We start from the raw sequence: 11,216 nt of genomic DNA, 5'->3' as shown, positions 1-11,216 counted from the left end.
GGGGGGGGGGTCCATGGGGAAGGGGTGTTGCTGGGGGAGCGGCTGTCCACGGGGGAGGGGGGTCTGTGGAGGAGGGGTGGCCAGTGAGTGGGTGTATCCCTGCACTGTGAGGAGCTGATTACTGCCCGCGCCGGGCTACAGGAGGGAAGGAGTAGGTACCGTGATGGACTTGGTGGTGGCCGCTCGCAGAGTGAAGCCTTCCATCTCTTTGCCCACGTATCCCTGCTGGAGACAGGCACCTGCAACAACATAGCCTGCTGTGATGAACGCTGGAACCATGGAACTGATCCAGCAGTGGAGCTACATTGTCTCGCCCCCTCCCCACCAGAACCACCCCCTCTCCTTGCCCTCACTGGAGCCTCCCTCTCCGTGCAACTCACCCTCGCCCACCCTCCCCAACACACCCTCGCCTTGCCCACCCATCTCCTTGCCCACCCCTCCCCATGCCAACCCCTCCCCATGCCCACCCCTCCCCATGCCCTCCCCTCACCATGCCCACCCCTCCCCATGACCACTCCTCCCATTGCCCACCCCTCACCTTGCCCACCCTTCCCCATGCCCACCCCTCCCCATGTCCACCCCACGCCTTGTCCCCCCTGCCCACGCCTTGTCCCTCCCCATGCCCACCCCTCACCTCTGCCCCTGCCGCGTGGCGTGGGGGTTGGGGCGGTCCAGCCATACAGCCCATCCCCCGGCTCCTCCTCGTTCAGCACAGAGTCGTAGCGTGACAGCGAGTCCCTGCTATAGATGTCGTCATCCTCCTCCTCCAGCGCACCCACACCAAACGCCTGGCACAGCACTGGATACAGTTCAGTGCCCAACCCTGAACCCCCCACCCACTGCACCCCAGCACCCCCTCCCCCAAACGCTTCTCCACCCCCCTTCCCAATACGCTTCTCCACCCCCCTCCCCAAAACACTTCTCCACCCCCTCACCAACCCCCTCCCCAAAACGCTTCTCCACCCCCCTCCCCAAAACACTTCTCCACCCCCTCACCAACCCCCACCCCAAAACGTGTCTCCACCCCAGCACATCCACCCCCTCACCAACCCCCTCCCCAAAACGCTTCTCCACCCCCTCCCCCAAACGCTTCTCCACCCCAGCACCCCCACCCCCTCCTCCAGTGGCTGCCCGTCCTCCAGAGACAGCCGTGCTGCCAGTGATCCTGCCAGAAGCTGACTGTGTGGCCGTCCCCTCAACCCACCTGTCCAGTGATGCCGGGCCTGGTGTGTCCAGTGACCGGGGCCTGCTCCAACAGACGGTGGGCAGGGTTGGGGACCAGGGTGTCTGGGTCCAGGCTGGCAGAGCCGCACAGTGCCCGGCGAGGATCGATGCCGCTGTAGCCCAGTCCGTGACGATCGTCCTTCAGGGTGAAGTCCATGGGCACCACGTCCCTGGGGGCAAAGGTCAGGCCTTCTGGCAGGTAGGCCTCTCCCTCACACTCCTACATGGGTCACACAACACGGGTAGTCTATGACCCTCTCACACGCGACACAACACATGCTCCACTCACACTGTGAACACGCATCAATCCGGGACTGGCAGCACATGGAACAGGAAGATGCCCGTCGGCCCATCATGCCCGTACCAACCAAACCGGCAGTCGAACTCACCCCATCTGCCTGCATTCATATCCATCTCTCCCTGAATATTCCTTACACACCACCATAAATCTGCCTCCACCAACAGAGGCAGCCCACTCCACGCACCGCCACAACTGCACAAAATATTCCTCATGTTGCTTCCGTTAGTTTATAAAGTCGTATCAAATTTCATTATTTCATTCTTCACATGTTTAAATTATGTTTTATTTTTAATTGTCTACTATATATCGTGTTGTTACTTGCGAGCAAAGCACCGGCAAATTCCTTGTATGTATACATACTTGGCTAATAAAATTCATTCAATTCAAATCTACATCCTCATTCACCTATTTTACCATCTTCTATCTATATACTAAAAGTCTCATCTTGTATGTGTGTCTATCTGTATGTTTTGTATCTTCCTCAAAACGATACGTGCTAGTGTTTAAATGTTAACATATTCTGACACATTTTTGCCCTCCACGCCATAATCAGATTTGATGCTATATTTCACATTATTGATGATTAAAGCTTTAAAAAAGCCAAATTTAACGTGATTTTTACTGTTAAAATCCTTCCTGCCAGCTTCCAACACACTTCAATACAAAGTTGCAAGACAGGAACACTCTGAACTTTTCACCTCAATGGGATATCACAGCAAGTGCTTCAACAGGAAGGGGCGGGCAAAATGGTGTTGCAATTGGAACTGCTGCGGCAGGCAGGGGAAGTGCAATTGGAACTGTTGCGGCAGGCAGAGTAAATGCAATTGGAATTTTTTTAAAGTCCACTGCTGAGTGAGGCAGGGGAGTGAGTGCCGGAATCTTACATTCAGGAATGGGTTGAGTTGGGGGGCCATCCCTCCCGTGGGGGCTACGGGTTAGTGGTGCAATATTGCGTTGTGGAACGGGTTGCGTGGGGGACCAGGCCTGCCGTGTGACAGGGACCCATTGGGTCCCACTTGATCTAGTATCATATCTATCTATACTTAACTAAAAATCTTATCTTCCGGTTCTGCGGTCTTTCTATTTGCACAAAAACGGTTTGCAATAGCGCTATGATTTTTTGCCAATTCACTCGCCGTTCTCCTGTGCTGCGAGTGCACCAAGTTTCGTTCCGATCGGCTGAATGTCGTAGAAGTTAGCAAGGTTTAAAAATCTTAAAACCGTACGTGCGCAGATCGATCTCTTCTCCTGCCAGTCAGCGCCGCATGGATTAGTCTCTTCCCCTGACACTCCCTGGGATGGTCCGCCCCTTCCTGCGCCATCGCGTCTTTATTGGAGCTGAGGGTAGCCGGCGGAGGTTTCCAACCGGACTTTGAGGGACCCGAAGCAGCCCAGCCCAGCCCCAACTAGTAGCCCAGCCCCAACTAGCAGCCCAGCCCCAACTAGCAGCCCAGCCCCAAGCAGCAGCCCAGCCCCAAACAGCAGCCCAGCCCCAAGCAGCAGCCCAGCCCCAAGCAGCAGCCCAGCGTCAAAGACCCAACCCAGCCCAGTGTGGGAGAGCCAACCCAGTCCGGAGTCAGAGATGGTGCCGATGTCGACAAATGGAAAGCGGAGACTCTGATCCCAGCGGAGAACGACCAATGACAAGCGCCCGCTGTGAGTCCCTATCGCACCGCTAATTCCAGCCACTACCCCTCTGGTCCCCCTCGCTGGCTCCTCCCCCCACCCCCGTGCTCCCCCTCTCCCCGTGATCCCCCCTCTCCCCCATGGCTCTTCCCCATCTTTTCTCTGAGCTCACTCCCCCCCGCCCACACAACCCTCTCCCCCCGCCCACACAACCCTCCCCCCACAAGCCCTGCTGCCCACACAACCCCCCACCCACACACACACACACACCCACCCCCCCACCCCCGCCCTCACAAATAATTTTGTTCGAATGTTGCCGTTTGACATCAATTTATGTACATACTCATCCAGAGAAGACTACACAGGTACAATATTTCTTCGTTTTATGGAAAAATTAGGCTAATTTCTCCTTATGATTCAGGAAGAAACATGTGCACTCTACAACAACCTAATTATAGGTTGCTAATATTAATTAGAAGCTTGTGGCAAATGTAAATGGTAATGTATATGTAGCATAGAATGGACCCCCCCTTCCCCCCCCCCCCCCCCACCCCTCCTTCTCCACGCCCCCCCTTAGCCATTAGCTTAATTCACTGCCTGCTGTACCTGCATGTTTACCTTCAGTGACTGATGTACAAGGACACTCAGGTCTCGTTGCACCTCCCCTTTTCCTAATTTGACACCATTCAGATAATAATCTGCCTTCCTGTTCTTACCATCAAAGTGTGCAAAATTAGAGCACATGTATTGGGGTAGTGTATTAACATGGATAGAGAACTGGTTGGCAGACAGGAAGCAAAGAGTAGGAATTAACGGGTCCTTTTCAGAATGTCTGTCAGTGACGAGTGGGTGCAGCAGGGCTCAGTGCTGGGACCCCAGTTATTTACAATATATATTAACGATTTAGAGGGAATTAAATGTAACATCTCTTGTCAAAGGCTTTTTGAAAGTACAGATACACCACATCCACTGGCTCTCCCTTATCCATTCTACTTGTTACATCTTCAAAAAATTCCAGAAAATGAGTCAAGCATGATTTACCTTTCATAAATCCATGCTGACTGACCAATCCTGTCACTGCTTACCAAGGGTATCCACATCCCCTTTACTCCAGCCCCTTTTGTCTTTCTGTCATTGTATTTTTCCACAGCTTTAAATGACTGTATTTGACCCCTGTGCCCCTCTGTGGTTAAGAGAGCACATTATCAGCATGTCCTGCCCCGCCGCTGTGTGACTCTCGCCGTCCTGCCCCTTTGACCTGGTTCCACTTCCATCCCACTTCCCTGACTCCATCTTCCCTTCACCCCCACCTCACATGGTTCCACTCCTCACGTACAGTACAGTTTCTCTTCCCTCTACACTAGGCCCCGGTGCGGATCGTGCCGCGAGGGTGGTCCTGTCCCGCCGCGTGTTTTGCGCAGGCACCAGGCTACACAGGGAGAACCAGAATGGAGAATGGCAGCTTACCTGTGGCTGCTGCAGCTCTTCATCTGGCAGTGAACAGCCGTACACTCTCACTGCTGGCTCTGTGTGGCAAACGATGGCAGAGTTAGCGAGAGCAGGTCTGCAGTTCATACCGACAATGTTCACCGTGCTGCAGTGTCCCGGTGCACAGAAAGGTCAAACACTAAGCGTCAGTGTGTGGGCTTTGCTCTCTGAGAGTGGGTGGGTTGTGGGTGTGGGTTGGGTGGGTGGTTGGGTGTCGGGCGGTGGGTGGGTGTCAGGTGGGTGGGTGGTGGGTGAGTGGGTGTCGGGCGGTAGGTGGGTCGGTGGATGGGTGAGTGGTGGGTGTCGGGTGGGTGTCGGGTGGGTGGGTGGTGGGGTCCTCACCAATGTACTGCCGCTGGGCTTTCCTCTTCACGCGGGGTCCCAGCCCCTGGCCTTCCTTCCAGCCCATCAGCCGGAGCAGGCGTACACCCACCGTCACCCTGCAGGAAGGAGCACACACATTCAACCGTGCCCCTGTAGCGACACAGAGCCGCCGCCCAGTGTCCTCGACCCTCTCCCTCACGGGGTTCACGTCCCCACCTCACCCATGGCACCGGAAAAGGGGGGGGGGGGGGGAGGAGGGGGGGGGGGAGAGAGGGGGGGGGGGGGGGAAGAGGGGGGGGGGAAGAAGAGGGGGGGGGGAAGAGGGGGGGGGTTAAAGAGGGGGGGGGTAAGAGGGGGGGGGGAAAGAGGGGGGGGGGAAGAGGGGGGGGGAAGAGGGGGGGGAAGAGGGGGGGGAAAGAGGGGGGGGGGAAGAGGGGGGGGAAAGAGGGGGGGGATGAGGGGGATGAGGTAGTGATGGTGGGGATGAGGGTGAGGTTGGGGTGAGTGGCGGATGAGGGTGAGGGGGTTAGTGGAGGGCGGGTGTGGGTGGGGGTGAGGGTGGAGCGGGTTGAGGGGGGTTGAGGGGGGTGAGGGTGGGGGTGGGGTGGGGTGAGGGGAGGGGTGAGGGGAGGGGTGAGGGGAGGGGGTGGATGAGGGTGAAGGTGGGGCTGGGCTGGGGGTGGTGCGGGGAGGTGTGAGCACCCAGCCATCACCAGTACAAACAAACAAGCAATAAGACTGTTTGCTGGACAGTGGTGAATTGTTTTGGGGCTACAGGAGGGGATTAGTGCAGCTCAGGCACCCCTGCACCATAGTCGCTGGCAGCTGGAGGGGGCGTGGAGGTGCTTCACCAGGAAACTGCCTGCATTGGAGGTAATTAGTTATGGGGAGAGGCTCCCGGAAGGCTCAGCCACAGCCTCCTGCCGGCCGGCGCTCCAGGGAAACGTTCAGTTGCAGCCGGACGTGCCGGCACCGGCAGCCTCACCACAGGGAGCAGCTGCTTCTGCTGCCAGTCACCGACCGGGCACCACACGCCAACAGACGGGCACCACACGCCACCGACTAGGCACCACACGCCAACAGCCGGGCACCACACGCCAACAGACGGGCACCACACGCCAACAGCCGGGCACCACACGCCAACAGACGGGCACCACACGCCACCGACTAGGCACCACACGCCAACAGCCGGGCACCACACGCCAACAGACGGGCACCACACGCCAACAGCCGGGCACCACACGCCAACAGCCGGGCACCACACGCCAACAGCCGGGCACACACGCCAACAGCCGGGCACCACACGCCAACAGCCGGGCACCATGTCTTTGCCCGGACGAGAGAACCTCCAACGTTCTCCCCCCCCCCCCCCCCGAGAGCCAATCTCACGTTGCCAGGGTGATGAGGTCCCCGAGGGCGCTGGCCCCAGGGATGGGCCCGGCAACACTCGCCAGCGCTCGCGCCCTCTCCTGCACTGCGTCCGTTGCCTTGGACGCAAAGCTGCTCCTCGTCATGATCCCTCGCGGCGCTATCCCGTGCTCCTCCTGATCCTGTAACAGCCAGACACAGCTGAGTTATCCCACCCTGATGCTCCTCTCCTGCCCACTCCCCCCTCCCCACCTCCCAACACCCCCTCCCCACTAGCCACCTCCCCACCGGCCCCCACACCCCTCAACTACCACCTCCTACAATGCCCTCCCCCTGCACCCCCTCTCAACCCTCTTGCATCTGACCAGTCCATCACATCCCTCTCACACCCCCATACCGCGTCCGCTTAACCCCTTCCAGCACTTTCCTCCACCTTGCTTCCCCCTTCCAGTACCCCCTCCTCACCCCACCTCCCCTTCCCTTCCGCTCCATCTCTGCCATCGCACCCACACTCTTTTCCTCCACACTTCCCCTCCAGATCCCATGTCCCCTCCCCCAATTACCATCCCACCCCAGTTCCTTCTTCCTACCACACCCCCCCCCCCACCCCAGCACTCCCCTCCCTCTCCACCCGCCTCCTCTCCACCCCCAACCGACGTTCCTTCTCCGAGCGCACTCCCCCCCCCCCACCCACACGTACCTCCTCGTCCATGAAGTGCTCGGGGGCAAACATCTGCGTGTCCGCCTTCTGTTGCCGCGACGACACAAACGTTGATGGCGCCCATCCTGGGTACAGGCACATGGTCAGCAGGAGTGGGCAAGGAGGGTGGGGGAGTGGGCAGGAGGGGTGGGGAGTGGGCAAGGAGGGGATGTGGGAAGGAGGGGAGGGATGTGAGAAGGAGGGGAGAGGGAGTGGGGAGGAGGGGAGGGGAGTTTTGAATTGAATTGAATTGAGTTGAATCAATTTTGTATTGAATTCTGTCTTTACTTTGTGTACTAGTCATGTCTCTACTATTTATTTCATTCCTCTTAAATGTTTTTCCTCTACCTGCTAAATTTTTGTAAGGTGTCCTTGAGACTCTTGAAAGGCGCCCATAAATAAAATGTATTATTATTATTATTAAGGAGGGGAGGGATGTGGGAAGGAGGGGAGGGGGAGTGGGGAGGAGGGGAGGGGAGTGGGCAGGAAGGGAGGGGAGTGGGGAGGAGGGGAAGGGGAAGGGGAGTGGGAAGGAGGGGAGGGGAGTGGGGAGGAGGGATGTGGGAAGGGGTAGTGGGGAGGAGGGGAGGGGAGTGGGCAGGAAGGGAGGGGAGTGGGGAGGAGGGGAAGGCCTCCCCATCACCTCCACAGAATCAGAACCAGTCAGACTTTCTCCCTCCCACGGAGCCCACCCTCACCAGTATTTCACAAAGGCAGCTCAGCCCCACCTTCTCATGGATGGAGGGTGTGGGTAATAACTACCCGACTCCCACAGCTGGTAAATGAATGAGGAAGAGCGAGGGCAGCCCCAGGGACGAGCTGGCAGCTGCTCCTAACCGCTGAACACCCGTCCACATTGGGTCAATTCAGCACCTGTCCCTGGGGAATGTGACTGGAATTTCCTCACCTTCCTTTGATCCCACGGAGTTGAAGTACCCTGCGGAGAAGCCGCCGGTGAATGCACCATGGAAGCGCTGATACCGTCCCCTCTCATCCTTCACTGTCTGCTCCTGCAGCGGAACTGGTTTCTTCACAGTCGTCTGCCCTGAAAAAACACAGCACAGTATTAGGGGCAGCGCAGAGAAGCTTCTCCAAGCTCACTCCTGGGTGAGAGGGCGGTCCCATCCAGAGAGGAAACACTGCGTGGGCCTATATTCCTTGGAGTTCAGATGAGAAACCTTCCTAAAATTTACAAGATCCTAAGGGACGGTGGACATTGGGGCATTTTCACTACCAGGAGCGACAGGGACAAGGGGACATGGCTACAACATTGGAGCAAGAATCTAAAACTGTGTTGCCTAGAAATGTCTGAGGGTGGAGAATTCTGGAGTTCTGCCCCCGAGGGTGATGGAGGCCGGATCACTGATGATGGAGAGAAATATTTGAAATATCCAGGAATTGAGGGATATGGGGAACTATCACAGGACAAGTGTCCATCCAGTGAGGATGGGCCATGACATTGAATGGTGGAACAGGCTGGAGGGGCCGAGTGGTCTCCTCCTGCTGTTATCTAATTGTGTCCTTGTTATCAGACAAAATCCTCACCCACTGTGAACTGATCTCCTCACCCTCAGGGTCAGCTGCCCGCACCTCCTCCCACTCTCTGTCAGTGTCACTGAGGCTGAGCCCAGGCCACAATTCCCCAAGTCCAGGAAGCATGTGCTGGGCTCAGCTGGTCGGGCGGCGTGTGGGAGAGGACTAGGATCAAGGCACTAATGTGAGATCATCAGGAAATGATGACCCTTTCCATCCCCACCAACGCTGACCGACGCACTGAGTCTTCCAATGTTTTGTTTTCATCCCAGATACTCATGCTCTGCAGATTGATGATTTTAAACCAGCTTCGTGGAGCATTTACCCTCTCAATCCTCCTGTCCATGGTACCAGCCCTCTGGATCCAGGAAACAGGATCCTCCCACCCCCAACCCTCCGTCAAACCACTCTCCCGAGCCCCACATACACTTCCCTCCCCGACAACACTCATCCCCACCCCACCCCGTCCCGTCCCGTCCCATCCCTCCCTGCACATCCTCTCCCCACCCCGTCCCGTCCCGTCCCATCCCTCCCTTCCCTGCACATCCTCACCCCACCCCGTCCCGTCCCGTCCCATCCCTCCCTTCCCTGCACATCCTCACCCCACCCCGTCCCGTCCCATCCCTCCCTTCCCTGCACATCCTCACCCCACCCCGTCCCATCCCTCCCTTCCCTGCACATCCTCACCCCGTCCCGTCCCATCCCTCCCTTCCCTGCACATCCTCACCCCACCCCGTCCCGTCCCATCCCTCCCTTCCCTGCACATCCTCTCCCCGTCCCATCCCATGTCACCCTTCACCCTTCACCCTTCACCCCCCCCCCCCCGGCCTTGAGCGGTGCCCGGGCCCTGAGCCTCGTTGCCGGGAGACAGACAGACACATGACAGACAGACAGGCCGGGCTGTGGGACCGGGGACTCACCCTCCTCCAGCGGCTCCAGCGCCGACCCGAAGTAGGTGAAGTCCTCCTCCTCCTCGTCCTCCGCCATCTTGCCCCGTGCGGTAGTACTTCCGGGGGCACCGGCACTTCCGGGTCGTCACCTGGGGGGGGGGGTGAGGCCGTTCAGCCCATCGGGCAGCGCCAGTCCATCGGGCCCGTGCTAGCCCATCGGGCAGCGCCAGTCCGCCACCAGGCTGCCTCTCCCCTTCATATTACTGTCACCTGCACCGAGACAAAGTGAGAGCCTTTGATGCCATTATTCTGTCAAACACTGTACACGAGAAGCATCAGCCGGAACATCAAGAGCAAGAGCTAGACTGCAGATCCTTTGCTGATGTGGGATTGGGGTTGTGCGGGTCGGTTCAAGGACCTGATGCTTGTGTGAAAGTGACTGTTCGTGAACCTGCTGGTGTCCAGGGCTGCCAACATTGGGTGAGAGTTGGGAGTGAGAAATTGCGAGAGACCAAGCCCGAGGGAGCGTAGTGACCGGGTAGAGGGGGTGAGAGGAGGGGGTGTGAGAGGAGGGGGTGTGAGAGGAGGGGGTGAGGGGAGGGTGCCCCCCCCCCCCCCCCCCCATTGGTACGGACCTTTTGCATTTTTCAGCTTGGAATTGTGCAATATGGTGCATACTGCAGCAATATTTTAACTTACACTTGAATACAATATATATGCTTTAAATTGGATTGGAGCATTTTTGAAAGGGAGGAGGTTGTGCGATCACTGATCACTGGCCTTGGGGTTACCCGGTGAGGGAGTGGAGCAACCGAATGGGGAGAGGGTGTGGAAGAAGGGGGTCCCCCCTCCCAGGGTAGGAACTTTTTGAAATTTGATGTATTAAAATCATGTTTTAGTGCACTGTAGAAGTATGATTTCAATGTTTTTTGTATGAACTATTTTTAAGAGGTAACTTTTTAAGGGGTAACTTTATCCACACAAAGGGTGGTGGGTGTATGGAACAAGCTGCCAGAGGAGGTAGTTGAGGCAGGGACCATCCCAACATTTAAGAAAAAGTTAGACGGATACATGGATAGGACAGGTTTGGAGGTATGGAGGCAGGTAGCATAGCTGGGACATGTTGGCGGGTGTGGGCAAGTTGCACCGAAGGGCCTGTTTTCACACTGTATCACTCTATGACTACATTATACCTCCACCATGCATGAATGCTTCAAAATCAAATGATCGAGTTTTATTGCCATATACTAAAGCATAGAAACATAGAAAATAGGTGCAGGAATAGGCCATCGGCCCTTCGAGCCAGCACTGCCATTCAATATGATCATGGCTATTCATCTAAAACCAGTACCTCTTTCCTGTTTTTTCCTCATATCCCTTGATGTCGTTAGCCCCAAGAACTAAATGTAACTCTCTCTTGAAAACATCCAGTGAATTGGCCTGCACTGCCTTCTGTGGCAGAGAATTCCACAGATTCACAACTCTCTGCGTGAAGAAAGTTTGTCCTCATCTCAGTCCTAACTGCCCCCCCCCCCCCCTTTATTCTTAAACTGTGAGCCCTGGTTCTGAACGCCCACAACATCGGGAACATTTTTCTGCAGTTACAGTAAGTGAAAATCTAGCAGGCAGGCAGGATGCTTTCTCCAACCACTCCCATTTGAAGTCCACTATCTTCCACCGTTTCTACCCAGTGTTCGGTACTTACTTCCAGCAGCCACTGGTTATCCTCCAGGATGCACTCTCTCTCCTCTCAACCTCCCTC

The 11,216-nt window shown here is 56.8% G+C and overlaps 1 protein-coding gene across 1 annotated transcript; it reads right to left on the bottom strand.

Annotated features, from left to right (window-relative positions):
- Positions 1-101: 101 nt before the first annotated feature.
- gpatch1 (G-patch domain containing 1) lies at positions 102-9,565 on the bottom strand. The gene is made up of 9 exons (XM_033017054.1): positions 9,485-9,565; positions 7,939-8,076; positions 7,032-7,117; positions 6,353-6,513; positions 4,982-5,079; positions 4,619-4,677; positions 1,205-1,444; positions 635-788; positions 102-239 (listed from the first exon to the last, which is right to left on the bottom strand). The coding sequence occupies exons 1-9, from the start codon at positions 9,549-9,551 to the stop codon at positions 136-138; spliced, it is 1,107 nt and encodes a 368-aa protein (XP_032872945.1). The 5' UTR covers positions 9,552-9,565; the 3' UTR covers positions 102-135.
- Between the last annotated feature and the right edge of the window lie 1,651 nt (positions 9,566-11,216).

The sequence above is a fragment of the Amblyraja radiata genome, unplaced genomic scaffold (genome assembly GCF_010909765.2).
Source record: "Amblyraja radiata isolate CabotCenter1 unplaced genomic scaffold, sAmbRad1.1.pri scaffold_842_ctg1, whole genome shotgun sequence".
Lineage (NCBI taxonomy): Eukaryota > Metazoa > Chordata > Chondrichthyes > Rajiformes > Rajidae > Amblyraja > Amblyraja radiata.
Note: the sequence above shows the minus strand (reverse complement) of the source record. Positions and strands in the feature narration are given on the sequence as shown.

Excerpts from the sequence above, each read along its gene's own strand:
- gpatch1 (XM_033017054.1), bottom strand. The coding sequence starts at position 9,551 with ATGGCGGAGGACGAGGAGGAGGAGGACTTCACCTACTTCGGGTCGGCG. Across the intron at positions 6,514-7,031 it reads AGCACTTCATGGACGAGGAG|GATCAGGAGGAGCACGGGAT; the intron begins GTACGTGTGGGT and ends TGGCTGTTACAG. Across the intron at positions 1,445-4,618 it reads AAGAGCTGCAGCAGCCACAG|GAGTGTGAGGGAGAGGCCTA; the intron begins GTAAGCTGCCAT and ends TGACCCATGTAG.